We start from the raw sequence: 20204 nt of genomic DNA, 5'->3' as shown, positions 1-20204 counted from the left end.
TGTTCACTGAGGTCTCCAGCCCTCCCCTCCCCCACAAGGTCAAAGACAGGACTCTGAGATATTGAAAACACCACCTTTCATACCCCACTAGAACAAATCCTCCCATCTTGTGTTACTCACAATTTTGAGTCCAATTTCAGGAGAAAACCCAATCGATCATACTCTGAAAAACAAAGCAGAAAAAGAAAGTGTCACACAGGCTTGAGAGCCTACAGCAGCCCCCAGTCCAAAGGGCAGAGGGGTCTGGTCAGTCTAGCCCACCATCCTAGAGCTCAGATCAGAAGAACCACCAAGCACCCAGGTGTCATCAAGCCCCAGCTTAACTAGGTGAAGTGCACAAGGTGGTCAGAGGAAAATTTGTCTGAAAGAAATCTAGGGGTCTGAATGGACGGAAGTTCAATGAGAGTCAACCAGAAAACATCTCAATGGGCAGAGTTCAGATATAAGGAAGTGATGACTACCCTGTCCTTTGCTCTGGGTAGGCCTCAGCCAATGTCTCATGCACATTTTAAAAAGTGCACTGACCAAATGGAGATTGTGCAGAGGAGGGAAACCAGGCCAGTGAAGGATCTGGGAGTGCTGAGCCCAGAGAAGGCTCTACCTTCACCCCCTTCTCTCCCTTCTCCACCTTCTTCCACCCCCACCCCCACCCCCAGGGGGAAATGAGAGCTGTGTTCAAGTACAGGATGGATTGTCTTATGGCAGAGGGAAGCAGCCTTTTTCTGCCTGGTCCCCAAGGGCAGAAGGGGGAAGATTTAGGCTGGATCATCAGGAAGTTTCTAGGCACACAGGGCTGTCTCAGAGTGGAAGGGGCTACCTCAGGAATGGGAGGCTCTCTCTCACTGGGGGTCTCTGAGCAAAGGCTGATCACCACTTGGCAACAAGACTTCTCTCCATGGACGATGGAGCCCATGTCCTTTCCCTTCATTCCCTCAGTATCGCCCAAATTCCCACAATCCTTAGCTTCTCTTGCTCCTGCCTGACTGTGCCATATTTTGTGGGGCTCCAGCCTCCTGGGGGTAGGGGTCTAGATGGCCAAGATGGCTGGGGCCCATCTCGTACGTGCCTAATGGTCTGCCCACTGGCTTCCTCATCAGACTGTGAGGATCACGAAGACAGGGATTGTTTTTGCTTCACTTTGTGACATCCCCAGAGTCTAGCACACAGTGCCACCAGGCAGACAGGGAAGCTCAGAATCAATGCCTGTCAATCAAGGGTGTGCCAGAGTCAGATTGAAGGGATGACTGTTAAATGTTGGATGAATGCTGACACCTCAGAAACCAGCAGACCTACAGAGGAGGACCTGGTTTGTTTTGTTAACGGTCTTAAGGTGATGGAGAAAATGGCAATACTGCAGATTAAACTTTGAAGTGTCTTGTTTTTGTGGAAAGCAGGTTGTTGAATGTTTACCAGCAGCCCACCCTCCCATAAGGGCTCATCAGAAATAATCACATTCCTCGCCAAAACCCCAAGGATTCCAGGGAGCCTCAGCTATCCTCTCTGCTAGCCTGCCAGCCCTGGTCCAGCAACCTGGCCTTCCTGGGCCCTTCATTTGGGGAGGTTCTCAGTCTCCATTTACCTTTTCTCTTCAGTGCTTGGCAGCCTGGAGATTTTCTCCTGGTGGAGAGAGCCAAAGCAGAGAGGAGCCAACTTCTCCCATTTGTGAGGACCAAGTTCCCACGGGCAGAAATCTCTGGCTCCCACACAAGTGTTCCTGCAAACTGTCACTTTTCAGCAGCTTCAGTGTGGCCTCCCCTTCCCTCACTTTCCATCCCATCCTGCCTCGCTGATATTACACAGAGGTTGCAGCTGAAAAGACGTCAGCGCCTGGAGGCCTCTCCCTGCTCCCTTCCACCCCCTGGGGGCTGGAGAGATCAGCATCACAGGAAAGGACCACAGAGTATATCAAGTCAAATGGCCTCATTTTACAGAGAAGGAAACTGAGGTTCAGGGAGCTGGGCTGGAGTCACACAGATCTGAGCCCAGTTCTGCCAGAGATTCCTTGAGTTGGAAGGTAAAAAAACCATTTGGGTCCCTCCTTCCAGCTCTCAGACTCTGTGTTACTGCAGCCTCTGTCAGAGGGATCTCCAAGAAAGGAAAACCATACAGCCACTCTCAGAAAGAAGCTGCCAGGGACTCCTCTCTTCGTGACCCTGGAGAAATACAGAGAACTTTGATCTACTGCTATGAGGTGCCCTGAGGGGCCTGGAGGAGGAAGGCTGGGCTAGGACTGACTATCATGGGAAGTCTGGGAGACAGGCTGCACTTCATCTAGGGCTCATCACAGAAGGGGTACTCAAGAGGCCAGTCTAAGCGCCAGGAAGAGGCCACTGAAGTCCCTGCTCTGTCATTTGCTGTCTGTGTGATTCCTAACACCCCTGACATCATGGGGATGAATCAAACAAGACACCCCAGCCGACTCCCATCCCCAATGGAGGATCATGTGACCTAATTTTTCCTTGCGATGGCCAAGTGCAGGTAGGGGGTTCCCAAAGGGACCAATAGATGGGTCATTCAGATTTCCTCCTGTCTTCTTGTGGCTTTCTTCTTCCTCATCCTCTTCTACAGAGGTCCTCAAGTACCCATTGTCTACAGGTCTTCAGGACTCTATCCACATGCTCTCCATCTGGGCCCCAAGGATCCCTCTCAAGACTTCATGTCCTGTAACAGTCTGAATAGGGACCCTGGGAGGAGTCAGGATGGCAAGGTCAGGAAAAACCTCCCTGGCATCAGAGCTGGCCAACAAGGGCCCCAAGCTCTGTCCAGGTTCCTTGGAAGAAGTCCCAGCTCAGCCACCCTCTGGGCAGCAACAACATGTAACCATCAGAAGCACCTGATGGCACTGTCCTGGCAGACAGGATCTGAGGAGAAGCCTCAGACATGCTCTGCCCCTCTGGAGGTCAGGTGAGGCATACTTCCCAACAATGACAGAAATCTCAGAATGGAAGGGGCTGCTCCAACTAGTAGTGAGCTCTCTGTCTCTAGAAGTGTGCAAGGAGAGAGCACCTGCCTGCTGGATATGCCTCCCAGAAGATTCCTGAACAGGGACCAGCCAAACAAGGTATTCCTGAGACCCGCTGGAGCCCTGAGATTCTTTAATCGGTACTAATGGAGGTGGAATGGTCTCTGGTGCTGCTTCTGGCTGCCAACACGAAGCCCCTCCCCCTTCTTCTGGCCTTGTATGGATCATGATGGCTGAGCAGTCAAGTTGGACTGAAGAGGCTCTGAAGGGAAACTGAGGAGCAAGACATGGGTGAGGATAATGACCTAAATCACTCAGGATATTACTCAGGATAGACTCACAAAGCCAGGCTCAGGCACCTGGGGAGACCATGGCTCTGGGTGGGGCACTGTGAGGAGGGAGGCAAGTGGCCACTGATGCCAAGGGGGGATGGGCATGGCTGTTCTTTCTGCACTACATAGTCAGAGAGGAAGTTGAAGAAATGGGTGGCAATGAGGGGAAACAATAAAGAGCATCAATGATGCCCAAGAAGAGGCTCCATAAGGAACAGCTGGCAGAGGGGGAGTTGTCTCTGAGACGCAACACACAGTGACCGGAGACCAATTACTTAACTGCTCTAAGTTTCAGTTTCAACATCTATAAAAAGGGAATGAAATCATTTGAACTAATCTCCAGCTGTCACAAGGAGAGACCTTGTAATGTCTTAAAACATGATCAGCCCGTGAGCTGGCATTTCCTGGCCAAGGGCAGCTCCCAGGATTAGGAAGGCTCAGGCTAGAAGGAAGAATCAGGATCCCTCTGCCAGGATTCCCCAGGGCAGCTCTAGGAGAGGGAGGGCACAGCTCAGACAAATCAAGGTCGGTGTGAAGAGTTGAACCACTGGGAACGGGGATCAGGGATGGAACTGAAGAAAGTGCTATGGAATTGGAAATGGTTAGCCAACTCTACCTCAAGAGTAAATACAACGGGCAAATGCCTCCAGCTGGGAGGGCTCCAGGGTCATGCCACAAGGCTGTGACTTGAATGAAGGTAGTCATGGCAGGCAGATTATCCTCCCCAAAAGAATGCCAGTTCTCTGAGGACAGGAAGATCTTTAAGATTTGGCACAGTCCTGGCCAAGAGCCAGTCCCCCAGAGGCTTCCTACCCCCTAATCTGGCAATGCTGAAACCCTAAATGTCCTGCTGCCACTCTGCCCAGAGGCCTCGTGAGGGCAGGCCTCAGGCCTGGGCTCATTGCCTCTCCCCCAGCCTGGCCTGGAGGTAGGTGTATGAGAGCAATGTGTGGGGCACCAGGCCACGTGCCATTTCTGGCTCACACTCAACCCTGCCTGTGTTGTGACATCCGAGCCAACCCCAGTCCTGCAGCTGGCTTCTCAGGGGCCCTCACTTCTCTTCTGGCTCCTTGGCTCTGTGTGCTCTTTCCCATACTCCCTCTCTCAGCTCCAGGCCCTCCCATTGCCAACGGACCCCCTAGAGGGCAGCAATCATGAGCAGACTATAAACTGGAAGGTATATGATGTAACTCCTTTGAAAGAGCAATGGTTGAGTGCTGGACACCATGGAAAATGCTGGGGACACAGAGGAAAAATGAAGGAGCCCCTGCCCTCCAGGAACTTACAATGAGATGGGGGGGGAAGCAACACCGCTGCATCCCACACTTAGAAAGGGAGGGGGATGACACCCCTGCATCCCAGATTTAGAGCAGGATCCTTTGAGGTACCAGATCACAAAGCTGGTAAATGCAGGAGGTGGGATTTGAACCTAGCATTTCTTCCACTGCACCACAGCCCCCACGTACAATGTCCACAGATGAATAAAGACAAAGTACGTACCAGGTAATTTCAAGGACTCTTTGAATAATGTCAGGAGCAAAGAGAGGCCTCTCGAAAGGTCTCCCAGAGGATGTGGCACCTGGACTGGGCTTGTGAGGGAAGCTCTGGATTCTAGGAGCAGGGAAGGCAGGAGGTAGGACCACATGCCCATGGAAGAGAGCGTGTCAAGAACAGCAGTATGACACCAGAGGGGAGAGGGGGGTGGCAGGGCCTCGAAGGCATTTTGTCCTAGAGGCCCCAGGGAGCCTCAGAAGTTTTCTGAGCAGGAATGTCACCATCAGATCTGTGCTTTAAGAACACTGATTTCTCCACTGCCGAGAAGATAGAGGATAGACCAGGCCATGAGACAAGAGCTGAGGGCCTTAGCTGGGGTGGTGGCCTTGGCAGTGGAGAGAAAACAGAGGCAAGAGGTGTTGGCAAGGAGGACGAGCAGCTGATGAGCTATGGGAATGAGAGAGAATGAGGACACTGAAGGCTGCCCTCAGGCCCATCTGGGGTGATACAAGGAGGGCAGCAACCTTGGGAGTGAGGGCCAAGAAGCTCAGAGCTCTCAGGACAGGCTGCCTTTGAGATGACCATGGGCATCTACTGTGTGCCTGACACCGTGCTACCTAAGCGTTTTACAAACGTTCTCTCATTTGATCCTTGTGGCAAGTGTGAGATGTCCTGGGCTGCAAGTAACAGGGATTGGTGCTCAGGAGAGAAGTCAGAGCTGATCTATGGAGCGTGGAGATGATGGCAATCCCCAGGAGAGATAGTCCAAAGTGGAGGAGAAGAGGAGAGGGTTCAGGACCAAGGCCTGGGGAAAGCTCCCACATAGTGGTCAGGAGAAGGCTGAGGACGAGGGGTGGTCAGGCAGGGAGATGTTCGAAAAAACAGGGCCCAGAGCAAGGGGGGAATGGGGGAAAAGGAAAAGACTGAAGACAGACAGGCCATCTAACTGGGCAGGGAGGGACTGCTGGAGAGTCTTGGGCCAGCAGAGGTCAGACTACCCAGGGGGAGCCATGAGGAGGACAAAGATTCAGCAGACACAGTGAATACAGATGTTCCTTCAAGGATGTGGCTGTGCAAAGGGAGCCGGGGAAAGTACAGGGTGTCTGGAGCCTTCCACAACCCGCCAGAGCACACACCAGCACTCCTCAAAGGAGTGTGGCTCCCTGAGAGCCCAGGAGCTGGCTCTGAGCCCCATGACAGGCAGCCCAGCAGCAGAGAGCCTCCCAGGCCTGGGGCCAAACACAAGAAGTTGTGCAGGAGCCCACCCCCACCCCCCCAGCAGGCCCCTGGTAAGGAGGCCAAAGCAGTCCGGCTGGTGGGCAGTGAAGGAGAACTGTTTAGTCTTGAGTTGCAGAGCCTAGGGGACCACCCAGCAGGTAGGCAGAGAGGGTAGAGACTGGCCAGGCCAGCCTCATTACCTCAGGTCTTCCCTCAGTCCAGCACCAGGGTGCCCCAGAACCTCACAGCCGGACAGCAGCTCCCTGAGGAAACATAGCAGGTAAACTTCAGCTAGCAGCCTCAGAGAGAGGGCCAGGTCCTCAGGGACACCCCCCCTTCCCAGCCTGCAGGCCTGGTAGAGTGAGGCTGCTCACCCCGAAGGCTTTCCCTGACAATGGATCAACAATTGCACTCCCAGTCTGCTCAACAGTACCAAAATGTAAGGGGAGCCCACTCCCTCCTGAGGAGGCCCCTTCCACTCTGGGATGGCTCTCACGATTAGGAAGCGCTTCCTGATCGGAAACCTCAGTTGCCTTTCTGCAGCTTCCTTTTAGCTCCTGGTTCTGCCTCTCTGGGGCCAAGAAGAAGAAAGCTAATCCCTATTCCCCCAACAGACCCTCAAATACTTGAACACACAAAGAGTAGGACTTCCTGAACTTTCCCTTCTGAAGACTAAATAACCTCAACTCTTTGGGCCTCAGTGCCTTTCCCCAGCCTGGCCTCCCTCCCCTGGATGCTGGCCAGCTTGTCAATCTTCCAGAACACATCAGAGGTGGGCCGACAGGCAAGAATCACAGTGTCCCCAGCAGACATTGGTACACTGTGCCAGGGGCTACAGAGTGCCCCGAAGCCTTTGTCTCCTGAGTTCAACTACCCCACTGGGAGGCAGGTACAACAAAGACCACCATCCGCACTGAGCAGATGAGGAAACCAACATTCATCGAGGGAGGGACACAGCTGAGAGACATCAGAGAAAGGATTAGAACCCTGGTCTCCCCAATGCCAAGGCTTGAACTCTGACTGCAGAGAGGGGGAGCCCAAAGGCACCCAGGCTGGCTCCTCTCCCGACTCTCTCCTGCCTATCTGATCACTCCTTTCCAGTATCCTCTGCTGGGTCTTCCTGTAACCCAAGAGTCAGTCTGGATTCCTCTCTACCTCTTACTGTCAATGTCACCTTTACCACATTTCTGGAATACACTCCTTCTCTCCACTGACCCCCTCGGTGCAGGCCCTCATCACCTCCTGCCTGGACCACTAAAAACTGCTGGGGGAAAGGGAATGGGGAGGGGAGGGGCTCTGCCTGCCCTAAGTCTCTGCAGTCTAATCCAGCATCCACTCAGAAAGAAGTCCAATCGACCTTTGTTAGGTCTGACCTTGTCACTCTCCTATTCAATAAACTCCAGTGGCTTTTGATCAAATGCAAAGTCCTGTTTGGCGTTCAAAGACCTTCCTGACCTGCCCCACTCCCACTTTTTCCGTCTTACACCCTTATATGACTCCTCCCCCCATGCTCTGGGATCCAGTGACGCTGGCCTCTGGCAGTTCCTGAAATAAGATCCCTTATCTCCAGACTTGAGGTGCTTTCCCTGACTGGTGGAATGTTCCCCTTCCTCACCTCTGGCTCCTGGCTTCCTTTAAGCCCCAGCTCAGTTGATACCTTCTACAGGAAACCTCTAGAATATCTCATTAAAAGGCTGACTCAAGGAAATTCAAAAAGGAAGCAGTGACTACAAAGAATCAGCCTGCCTTCATCAAGGACATGTCTTGCCAGACCAATCTCATTTTCTTTTCTGACAGGGTTATCAAAGTCACAGAAGAGGGGAATATGAATATGGACTGGATATGATTTACCTACATTTCAGGAAGGCATTTGAAAAAAGTCTTCCATACTAAAGATGGTGATGGGCTCTATGATAACAGTAACTTTCACAGACTGAGCATAGAGGGATTGGAAGGGGCGGGGAAAGGGAACAAGTAAGTACTAAGTGCCTTCTACGTGTCAGACACTGCGCTAAGCGCTTTACAAATATTTCATTTGGTCTTCCCAACAACACTGGGAGATTGGTGCTTTATTATTCCCATTTTACAGCTGAGGAAACCAAGGCAAACAGGTTAAGTGACCTGCTCAGGATCATTCAGCTAATTGAGTATCTAAGGTCACATTTGAACTCAGGTCTTCCTGACTCAGGCCCACTGCGCCACTAGCTAGCTAATGAGCTGAGGATGGCAAAAAAAAAGAAAAAAAAAAAAGCTAAAGGAATTCCCAGTATACTGCTCCTGACAAAGGGTCATCCAGCTTCTCAGGGGGTGGGATGACAGACAATTTTGGGAAGGAATACGGCTGAAACCACTAGTGGTTATAGTCATGTAATGCCAAGAGATGGACAGAGACACAGAGAGAGAGGCACAGAGACACAGAGACAGACAGAGGAATGCCAGCCATGAGAGCCGTCCAGAACATAGAATGGGTGCAAAGCTGGGCTGGGGGGAGCCCAAGTTCATGTGAAGCTCTTCAGCCTGAGAACCACATCAGGCAGGTGTGTACCCCACATGCTCCAGCAATGCCAGCCTCCCCAATTCCTGTCACTGCTGACAACAGAAGGACAAGCATGGGAAGGGGAGGAGACTTATCTTCTTTGACCAAGACAGCAGAGCTGGGGGTCCCAAGGAGCTCCAGCAAGGCTTACAAGCCCAGTTGAGAAGCTCCTCCCCCTTAGAAGTCTGGAAGCCTGGTAAGGATGTCAGACCAAGGATGGATAGGACACCTAGCATTATATGACATCGTGTGACTCCAAGGTCAAGGGGGGGAGAGATAACTGCCCTGGGGCCCACCACCTTCAATCTTTATAGCCTGGGGACCATGAAACATTCCTGGGTTACTGATTCCTCACCTGCTAAATGAGAGTGATGGATGATGTCTGGGATCACTCCCAGCTCCAGGTTTTGGGAACTAAGGAAAACTTGAACCAGAAGAAATAATAAGGCTCTCCTACAGCTGAGGTTTCCTTTCTTTTTCTTTTTGAAGTAGTCCAGGTGAAGTGACTTGCCCAAGGTCACACAGCTAGTAAGTGTCTGAGATCACATCTGAACTCAGGGCCTTCTGACTCTGGGATATGTTCCATCCCTGCCACCTAGCTGCCTTCAGGCTATAATTTCTGAAGCTGATGAAGGCCCAAAGGTAAGTGTGTGTCCCAAAGAGCTCTGGGAGTCTGAACTTGAGGAGGAGCCCCTGTTCCCCAATGCTGTTCTCCCCTGCTCACTTCAGCTTCAGGGTCAGTGTGGGTGTGGCATGTCCTGGCATGGAGCGGGGCTCAATATTCTGTGGTAACAAGGACAATGAAGTAGGTAGAATTCTCTACAGCAGTCCCTCAAGATGGGCTGATGCCCCAAATCGGGCCAGAGTGCACTGGAGTGGTACTAGGCCTGAGAAAGCCATGGTGGCCAGGCTCTTTGGGGATGAAAAAGGAGCAGGGGAATACGCAGAGATGGCCATGCACTATGTTCTCCACAAAGCCTTTGCTTCCATTCACACTTCAGCTAAACTCCATCTCGTCCAACAAGCCCTTTGGCCCCAGCTTTAGGGTCGGCCCTTCCCCTGCCAGAGCTTGTCTGTGCCCAGCTATCTGCATGTGCCATCTCCTGCATTAGACTGTGCCCTCCCCCAGGGCATGGCCAGCTTTTTGTTTTCCTCTGGTATCCCCCACACTTAGCACAGTCCGGGTACACCACATGCATGTAATAAACGTCTACTGGCCCGACCTGGAAGTGTGACCAGTGTGATGGGGCACAGCAGCTCTTACTGCACAAGGATAAGGCTTTTTTAAAAATCTTTGCACATTTCTCCCTAGATCTACTCTGGGCTGGGGGTGGGGGTGGTGGGTGCCCCCCTCCCAGGGGATGGGACAGAGAATGTGAGAAAAGCCTGACCCCCCTCTTTGGTCTCAGGCCCCTCCCAGGATCCCTCGGGCTCCAGGTGAGTTCAGAGGTGAGCCTCCTTCCTAGAAAGGAGCTGTATCTTACATCTCAAGGACACCTAGCTCTCAGGGCCACCCTGCCCTCCTTTCATTTGGGGGCCCAGAGGCCAGCTAGTGTATATAGAAGGGTGAATGGTGGCATGGAGGGTGGATGGCCTGGCAGCCTCCTTCCCTTCTGAGGAGGAGTCCAGAACCAATAAAATGAAGCCTTGTTAGGGAGGGATGACCCCGGAAGGAGGGAATGTCTTTGATCAGAGCACCAGGGATGCCAAAGAACACAAGAGAAACTGCTGTCAGAGAAGCCACAGGCTGGGGCAGGGGGGCAGTGAAGGCCCAAAGGGAGGCTGCCAAACATCAAGCCTCTTCTACTTGGTCTCCAGGCTTGGAGATAAATGACAAAGTTTGACCAATTAATCACAGGAGGGGGGAAAGCAATTTGACAAACTAGGTGTGAAAATTCCCTGACCTTTACAAATAAGTGGACCCAGCTATTGAACCTGGACAGTACCAGCATAATGAGCAACTGCACCAGGGAGGCCTAGCGGCTCCTCTGCAATACCCCTGCCCAACCCCACTCAGCAAGCTCAATGCTGGGGAGCCTTCTGGGCCACTCTGCAGGCAGGGACCTCCCAGACAGGCATCACAACACCCTCTACCTGTCCCAACACCATATCTCACACCTTCCCTGAACACCTGCCGCATGTCTGGCCACACCATGGGAAGGGAGACAGTGGAGGGGACTGGGCCTTCAGAGAGCAGCACCTACCAGCCCCACACAAGCAGGGATGGGTCTTACAGAGTGACTCCCCCAGGGCACTGCCAGCCAGAGCTAGAGGGACAGGGAAGGGAGGGGAGGAGCACAGTCAGAGCTTAAAAAAACCAAAAGGTCCCCTTGGGGGCCACACCTACTGAGCTGGGCTGGGCCCTGGGCGGCCCGGGCATCGATCATCTCTTTCTGGGTTCTGGATTGTCCTGAGTCCACAGCAAGGCCTGAGGGCAGCGGAGACAAAAAGTCAAGGACCACATTGTTCCTCTCTCTCCTTCCTGTTTGACAATGAAAGCTTTCCCTCAGTAGGGAAGGTCCAGCATCTTGTTCCATGCCAGGAGGCCCCAAAAACAGACCTTTTAACATCCTCCTGGGACCTGTGAAGGTGGCTACAGGAACCACAGGAGGGATGAGATGGGTGCTCTCTTCCTCCAATGCCACTGGCAGCAGCCTCTAACATGGAGAAGGCCAGCTGTGTCGAGCACTACTTGGGGACCCCAGAGAGCCTCCCTTCAGCAGGGGCTGCCCAGGAGGAGCCCCAGGGCAGCCACCACCAGTCCCTCCCACTGTAGCAGAGTATCAGGCTCCCAAGAACATCAGCAGACCCTGTTCATTTGCCCCCTGATATGGGCTCTGTATGAACAGATAAGCTTCCATGATGTTCCTGGACATTACACAAGGCTTCCATGGGCCAGGAGCCAGGCCCAAAGGAAATGGCAAGGTATGAAGAGAATGCTAAGGTGTCCAAGCTCTGCAGAAAAGGCATCTGATCCCTCCAGTGACAGACCCCAACTCATTTCAAAGTAGGCCAGAACCAGGAAGGGTCTCAGCCACCCTCAGTGAGGGTACTGTCCCACCTCCCCTCCCGCCCTGTCTCTGGCCAAGACTGCTGAGGCATGAGCACAGGCCACAGTTTGTGCAGCAAGCAGAAGGCAGCATGAGGTACAAGGGGGAGTTAGGAAGCCAGAGGCCTGAGGAGATAAGCATGGCAGTTAGACAGGGCTATTGGCCCAACAGAGGCACCATGTTGGAAGGCAGCACACTCACTATCAACTCTGGGGCAGGGGAGAGATAGCTCCTAACCTTCACCAAGTCAACCAGGGATTTTCCTTTCTGAGAGGAGAGTAAGTGAGCCATACTCCCCCTGAGGAGGGCTAAAGGACTAGGCCAGAGCCAGGTCTCTGTCAGGAGAGAAGCAGCTGAAACCACCAGGGAACAATTCTGAGGGCCCAGCCCCCTTGGTGTCCTGGAAGGGAATCTAGGCCTGGAAGCAGCAGGGCCCCTAGGAACCAAGGAGGCCCAAGGATCTCCACCTACCCACTCCTGGAGCAAAGAACACTGGACAAGCAAGGGGTGACCCTAAAAGGGGCAGAGGCTGGGCCAGCCAGAAAGGGCTCACCCTCTGCCCTGATACTGCCTTCTCTGGCTTATGTCATTCCTGAGCCTAAGGAAGGTCTCAGTGACATATTCAGTTATGACTAAAGGGGAAATTCTGGCAAGGCACTAACCAAGAGTCCCCAAACTCTTCACTAGCCTCCAGCCTCATTCACTGCCTTGGCAGGATATGGTCTGGGCACAAGCCCTTCCAACAAGCCAAAGCTGAGACCTGAGACACAGAAATTCAAGCTTTGGCTTCCCTTTCGAGAAGGGCACAGCTCAAACTAGGCCCACTCCTGGAGACTCACCACTAAGCAAGTGTCCAAATATACAAGGGGCAATGCCAGCCCTCTGAGGTCTAAAGGAAGGACCACCTAAAGGAAGGCCTCTCCCGCCTCAATCCCTGGCTTGGCTAGGAGAGCCTAGCCAGCCCAGAGCCAGAGAGAAAAAAACACATGCTGAGCCCTGGCTGGAGTGGAGGAAGAGGGCACCCATGGACATGTGTGTATCCACATTGGACAGCAGAGGATCCCTCAGGCTGCCCGCTCCCTTGCAGGGCCAAGACTGGCCTGGTTGGCCCTCTGAGAGCACATGGCTGCCAGATCTTCCCAACTCTGCCCATGGGGGATGCTGAGACCACTTTGGTCTAGGCCCTAGGCCTGCTCACCATCTCCTGCCTACCCAAGGTAGTTGGGGAATGAATGCAGCTTTCCATGAACCATCTACCCAAGTCCTGCTAACAGCAGGCACCAGTAAAACTCCAGAAGGCCCACACAGGCACACGGGGCATGGTCCACACCAAGCCCTGAGGATAACAAGCTGCCCTCTCTGCCACTCACTAACCTCTCTGGGGCCCTAAAGGCCAGCCAGAGGGGAGCAGTGGTCCTGCCCAGCTTCACCAAGGCTCAGCAGACCCTGCTCTAGTCACGCTGCATCTCCTCATCTCACCTGCCTCTGCCTCCCAACATGGCCATCAAGACCCACCCTGGACAGAAACAAGCCTTGGGCCACAGAGGGAAGAGAAGGGGAAAGGGATTGTACCTGAGCCTAGTGTCTGTCCAACGGAGTCAAAGGTAAGAGCCCCTGAATCTGCAACACAAGAGGACAAGTTCACGGCTTTTGCCTTTTTTGGTGGGCTTCTCAGCCCACCCCCACCCCCGAGAGCACAGAATGATGCCTGGCACCAGCCTCAAAGCAGGTACCCAGCTTCAGCATACATCTCCCAGGTCAAGCACATACCCATGTGGAGCCCAGGGTAGACAGCCCAGCCTTTGTCTGGGGCACTGCTGAGCTGCTCTGTATGAAGGGCTAAGTTCAGTAGTTCAGCAGACAGGGGCTACCTGTGATTGGGGAGGAAACTTCAGTCATGGCCCCAGGAGGGAGGCAGTCAGCCGGCTTCCCCTATGCCCCACTCCCAGGCAGGTCCGCCTCTCCTCAGAGATGGATAGCAGACTCTATCTGCCCACTGCCAAACACTCAGCAGATAATCCCTTAACACCCTATGGTTATGCAGCTTTCATGGAGATTCCAGGTTTCTGGACCAAAACTACAAGATCCCTGACGACAGGAACCACGGCTTCTCCCCAGTGACCTAGTTCAGCAACAGGTGTGCACACGAGGGAGGGGGAAGGACACAAGTCATCAATGATGGCTATTCTAGAACCACAGAACTACAGATCAATAAGGACATCCAGGCCCCCACCCCCAGCCCAGGCAAGGATCTCATCAACCACAGATGGAGAAGTCAGCTAGTTTATGCTTAGATCTCACTGAGTTCCTAGGTTCTCCTCACCCACAGCACTTGGTAGACAGTGCCAACTATTAGAAAGCTTCTCCTTCTATTAAACAGAAATGTACAAAGTTTTCAGCCTGGATCTGTCCAGAACAAATCTGATCCCTCCTCTACATGGCAAGGGAAGATAGGAAAAGTATTGATTAAGCACCCACCATGTGCCAGGGGTTGTGTTGGGTACTGGTCAAGTCAACCAGAATTTATTAAGCACCAACTATGTGCTAGACAGTCCTACTCAGAGGAACTCAATGGGGTAGACAATATACAAACCACTTTGTAAAACAAGCTGCAGGAAAGATAAATTGGAGATGATCAACAGAGGGAAGACCCTACCTTTAGGGCAGATCAGGAAAGGGTTCTTGTAGGAGGGATTTTGGTTGGGACATGAGGAACTCCAGGTAACCCAGGAGGCAGAGATGACATGAGAACATTCCAGCCATGAGGAACAGCCAGAGAAAATGCTCAGAGCCCAGAGATGGAGTGTCCTGTTGGAGGAATAGCCAGGAGACAGTGTCACTGGCAGATGGAAAGGAGAACTCGTGGGAAGACTGAAAAGATCAGGAAGGAAAGTGATGAAGGATTTGAAATGTCAAAGGGAGCATTTTAACTTTGATCCTGGAGGTAACAGGGAGCCACAGCACTTTATGGGGGAGGGGGGGGTGACATGGTCGGACCTTCATGTTAGGAAGATCACTGTGACAGTAGAGTAAAGGATGGACTGGGCTGGGGAGAGGCTTGGTGAAGAGAAGCTCATCAGCAGATTCTGGCAATAGTCCAGGTGTAAAGAGAGAAAGGCCCACACCAGAGGGTGGCAATGTCAAAGAAGAAATGGCAGGCAATATAAGAGATATTGAGAAGGTATAAGTGCTAGACCTTGGCAACAGACTGGATATGGGAAGTGATAAGTCAAGAACAACACCTAGGTTGTGGGCTTGAGAAACTGGGAGAGTGGTGATACTCTCCATGATAACAAGGAGGCTGAGAAGAACGGAGGGATTGGGAGGGGAATATAAGTTCAGTTTTGGACATGTTGTTTAAAATGTCTACAGAACATCTAGTTCAAGGTGGAGGTGGAGACGTGAGTCTGGAGGTCAGCAGAGAGGTTAGGACCAGAGAAGTAGATTTGAGAATCACCAGCAGAGAGATGATCATTGAATCCAAGAGAGATGGAGACCACCCAGTGAAATAATACAGAGGAAGAAGAGAAGAGGGTCCAGGACAGGGCCCTGGGGGACACCTACAGTTGGTAGTTAGGGCCCAGATGAAGATCTAACAAAGGAGAAAAGAGCAGGGGAACCAGGAAAGAGCAGGGTCATAAAAACCCAGAAAGAAGAGTGTATCCAGAATATGAGGATGATCAAGAAGGATAAGGATAGAGAAAAGGTCATTCGAATCTACCATGGAGAGCTAACTGGTAACTTGGGAGAGGGTGGATTGGGTTGAATGATGCCAGACTGCCAGTCAGAAGCCAGACTGCAGAGAGTTAAGAAGAGAATGAGAGGAAAGGAAATGGAGGAGGGCCTTCTTGTGGAGGCTATCTCGTGTGGGAATTCAGTCCTCATTATAAGCCCCTGCAGGGCAGGAACAGGTTTGTTTTGCTTTGTAATTTACCTCCAGCAATGAACGCAGTGTGCTACACATGCAGAACGTACTTAACTAATATCAGTTACATGAATGAATAAATGAAGGAAGGAAAGAAGAGAAAAGTATCTCTATGTCTCTCCTTTGTCCTACACCATCACTGGTCTCTATGGGATAAGTCTTTGTCTATTTACCAAACCCCGCACCCCCCCTCCTTCCTCTTCAGCTTAAAGCCTTGTGGATCAGATTTGCAAGACTTCGGGCTTTACATTTTTCCAGGTGCACTCCATCGCTGACCAAGAGTCTGTCAAGTCTACATTTTAAGCTACAAGATGATAACTACAGACTGTAGCTCTGGGAATGGAGGAGCTCTTTTTGTTTTGTATTCTCGGCATCTAGCACAGAGTCTGGTGCTTGTATTGTGTAGGAGCTTCAGAAATGATTGTTGGAATGAACTGAAATAAATTCTATTTTCCATCACTATTGTCTTAACGAGTTAGCGATTTCCCTCCTCCTCTCATTATAAAACCAAAGACTGTATTCGTTTGGGGGGGGGGGGGGGAGTTTGCTGTAATATCATGCTCTTTACTCCTACTGATCTTGTAGTTCATTGGGATAAAAATCAGTTGCTTTTCACAGAATTCCTATCTTAGGCACATCACCCCATCCTATCCCACTGAAGCTGATTGTTTGAACCCAAGTATATGCCTTGACATTTATCCCCATTAAATTTCATCTTATTCAGTCCAACCCAATGTCAAGATTTTTTCAGATGCTGATTCTGTCGGCCTGTGGGTTAACATTCCATTCTAGCTTTTTGGATGCTATTTCTTTAATGTGGAAAACTAATGAGGCTCCAAGACCACCATGTTCCAACAGCTCCAACACAGTTCCTTTCTTTAAAGGAGAGATTATGTTTTAAATACACATACAATATAAAAGCAGGAAGCACTTGTTTAAAAAGTCTTTCTGGACCCACATAGCTAGAGCTGAGCAGGTGCTGGGTGCCCCCCTCCTTCCAGTCCAGAGAGAACTGAGCACTCAGCTTACACTGCTGACAATGGCTGAAAGAATGGCTTGTTTCCAAAGTCACAGACTTTGCTGCCCAGGTACAGGAGCTAAAAGGAGCCATTCCAGACATGGCATGGAAGAGGACAAAGACAGGTGAAAGAACCAGCTGGTCTAGAACAGGCAGACACGGAGGACAGCTGGGCTGAAGGAGAGAAAGATGTCCAGGTGAAGACTCTGGGATCTCACTGATTCAAGTGTGCCCTGCATGATGTCCTCCCCAAAGTTCACTCCAGGTGTGTGGGGCCACTCAAAGTTCTAGAGGCCTCAATTTCTCTTTACCCTGAGAGGGCACCAGTATTTTACATAGTGTTCTAAGGTTTGTGTTGTCTCATTTGATCCTCATAACAACCCAGTAAGGTTAACGCTGTTCTTATTCCCAGTTTATGGAGAAGGAAACTGAGCTTTAGAGGAGCAAAGTGACTTGCCCAGGGTCACACAGTGAGCAAGGTCTGGGTCTGCATTTAAACTCAGGTTTTCCTGGTTCCAAGGACAGCCCTCTCTTCACTGTACCACCCAGCTGCCTCCTTGGGCTGTCTTGTTATTCCTGGCCCTTGCTATATTACCAGCCTATCACCCACTTTCAACATATATTCTCTTGATGACAACCTTGACTCCTGTACTGCCTTATGGCAGAGCCTACAGACACCCACAATGCACCTCTCCATTACTATTACAATCATACACATTCATTATCTGGTAGAGCAGAGAAGCAGTGTAGAGTAAAACCAACTTGAAGAAACTCTGACAAGAGATCCAAATGGGCAAAGTCATCTCAAGGACATTCAAGGTTGGAAAAGGAAGGACTAACAACAGAAGAAAATGGAAAAGATCTGCAAAGATTATCATAACCAACTTTTCTCTATCAAGGACAGAAGAACCATTCATTTGTCAGCTCTTCCCTCAGGCTGTGTGCTCCCTGAGGGCAGGGGTTGGTTTTTTGCCTCTCCGTATCCCCAGCACTTAGCACAGTGCCTGGCACAGCGTAGGGTGCTTGATAAATGTTTACTGGTTGATTAGAACCACAGAAAAGGACATCTGGACCCTGAGATCACAGGTCTTGGGGCGGGGGGGAGGGTGGGGGGGGTTGAGTTTACAAAGCAGAGTACAAATGGCACAAAGAAAAGGAGCCATTTAGACCAAATGCACATAGAGGAGAGCCGTGCTCGACACACATGAGCACGCTAAGATACCGATATACATTGTATCTGAAAGACAGGAAGATGCTGATGGTCTGGGAAAGATTTTGGCCCTTACTGATACAGAGAACACATCAACATCTACCTACATATATACCAACTCTCCCATTTTTTTTTCAAAATACCAAACACTTGGAAAAAATCAATTATACTATTACTCCAAAAATGTACCTTTGAAAAAGCTGGTAGCCACTGATCTTTTCCTTTTTGTAAGTTCAGTTCAACTTAACAAACAGCTGTTAAGCACCTATATGTGCCAGGAATGAGAAATTAAGATAAGGGCAAAATATGTCCTTCAGAGAGGATGCAACAAGACCAGGAGGAAGGTGGCACAAAGAACACTCAAAGCAATAAAAGGGAAGCCTGCTGGGGAGAATTGGGGAAAGTCTCTCAGAGGAGGGCGCCTCGACTGTGCTTTAAAGGAAGCTGGGGATTCTAAGGGACAGAAGGGAGGAGGGAAGGTAGTTCAGAAATGGTAGAGCTTGGGCAAAGGTATGGAGGTGGGAGATGTGTGTGTGTGTGTGTGTGTGTGTGTGTGTGTGTGTGTGTGTGTGTGTGTTTGTCCTTCATTGCCAAAGAAGACCACACCATCAGAGAAATGATGATATGTCTTGCACTTGACTTTGTTTTGAGTGAGGGAGGGCTGTACAGGTCACCAGCCTCAGTTCTCCTCCAGAGCCATCTGAATCCAGTGACCAGATATTCATCAGGATGACTGGAGATGATCCAGTTGAGGCAACTGGGGTTAAGTGACTTGCCCAAGGTCACACAACTAGTGAGTGTCAAGTGTCTGAGGTGAGATCTGAACTCAGGTCCTCCTGACTCTTGCACTGGTGCTCTATCCACTGCAGCACCTAGCTGGGAGATGTAATAAGCACAGGGAACAGCCAACAAGCCAGTTTGACTAGGAGATTTTGGGAAGGGGAGCCATTTAAAACAGGACTAGAAAGGTAGGTGAGAGCCATCCTGTGGAAGGCTTCAAAGCTTTACTTATGCCTTTGTTTTTTTAATCAATCACTTCCTACTATATTTCACCCACCACCATCCCTTGTAACAAAGAATAATGCAGCGACACCAAGCCTGAGCCATACTATGCACTCATCTCAGACCCAGATGTCTCTGCCAAGGAGAGGAAAGTATGTCTCAACACCAGCCATAATCAAACAAGTGGCTTGGGGAATTCTAAGGAAGTGTTTAAATGCCAATTATTACCATCACCAGACTAAAGGATCTATCCTGCTGAGCTAAGATCAGTCACTAACATGCACACTTTTCCACTGTTTAAAAAACCTCTATGAGAGTAACAGGCTCTGTGTGAACAGGGACAGGGACAGTAACTTATGATCAGTTCCACAACTGCCTGAAAGGGGCAGACAACCTAAGTTCACACTGGGCTTATTAATCGAGGCCTATGTTAAAAAGCCATGCCACCTTCCTGGTTCTCCTCTGTCCCCCAGACTCTGTTCTGCCCCAGTGTCTCCCCAAGGAACACATCAAACCATCTGAAATTCCTCAAAAGGCTTCACAGCTCAGAAAACTCTTTTGGATGCCCCCTAATTCCTGATACCAAATGGGGCATAAAGCAGAAGGTTGTCTAGTGAGTTCTGTGCCAGGTCCCATGCCAGGCACATGCCTGATGAAGGTGACTGAGTGTCCTGATCATGGTGGAGAACTGGCCCGAATCCAGGTGAAGGCAGGAGATCCTCGCAAATGGGGAGAGCCTCCAGACGGCTTCATGCTGATTGCTTTGAGCCTTGGGACTCACTAGAGCCTCTGAGAAGAGATCTGGAATCAATCAAAAGAGTTTGGCCTCCACTATCCACATGAAAAATTCAGGGCTCCTGCCTCTACACCCCAAGGTACCCTGCTTCCTGCTGGCAGTCACCTTAGTTGGAGGGTGCTACAGGCTGGGCTGGGCACATTCTCCCAGTGATCACACAGGCCTCAATGGGTAGCACTGAAGGGTAGTTTATTACATCTGAAAACTGAGCCGATATTGGAAATCATTTTTATAGTCAGGTGTTTCCTGTTTCTGGTTTCTAAAGTGGCTTTTTCCTTCTCTATAGAGCCTATGAATAAAGCCAGGGCTGGGTCCTTTTAGCAGCTGGTCTGGGCTCACCTCGGGCAGTCTGCCCAGGGCAGATCCCTTAGTGCCCTGGGCATACCATGGACAGAGGGGCCTGTGGGCAGAGGAAGGTGTCTCCTTGCCATTCGTGATGGCTAATGGAAGCTTCGGGTTGACTCTCCAAACCCTGAAACCTGGAAGAGGCAAAGGAATGTGAGAGAGGAAGGAGCTGCCAAGAAAAAATTAGCCCCTCTAAGCCGAGAGAGTTATCACTGGGCAGCAGGAGTAGGCACCCTGCTACCCTGAAGAGGATGGAGACTGGCCCCAAAACATCCTGAGCACTCACAGTTAAGTCAAGTCAAGTTAATTAAGCACC

The 20204-nt window shown here is 51.0% G+C and overlaps 1 protein-coding gene across 5 annotated transcripts in view; it reads right to left on the bottom strand.

Annotated features, from left to right (window-relative positions):
* ST3GAL3 (ST3 beta-galactoside alpha-2,3-sialyltransferase 3) overlaps positions 1-20204 on the bottom strand; it is a 134049-nt gene that overhangs the window by 75743 nt on the left and 38102 nt on the right. Inside the window, exons 3-5 of one of the 5 annotated variants that reach the window (XM_072649158.1) lie at positions 13165-13212; positions 10890-11024; positions 121-163 (exon numbers count right to left, since the gene is read on the bottom strand). In XM_072649158.1, coding sequence (XP_072505259.1) covers positions 121-163; positions 10890-11024; positions 13165-13212 — 226 coding nt within the window. Of the gene's footprint in view, positions 1-120; positions 164-10885; positions 11025-13164; positions 13213-20204 lie in introns of all 5 variants that reach the window. The other 4 variants (XM_072649159.1, XM_072649162.1, XM_072649160.1 and 1 more) reach the window with 4 other exon arrangements.

Source organism: Notamacropus eugenii, chromosome 2 (genome assembly GCF_028372415.1).
Source record: "Notamacropus eugenii isolate mMacEug1 chromosome 2, mMacEug1.pri_v2, whole genome shotgun sequence".
In the NCBI taxonomy this organism is placed as follows: domain Eukaryota; kingdom Metazoa; phylum Chordata; class Mammalia; order Diprotodontia; family Macropodidae; genus Notamacropus; species Notamacropus eugenii.
The sequence above is the reverse complement of the archived record's forward strand: the minus strand, read 5'-3'. Positions and strand labels throughout refer to the sequence as shown.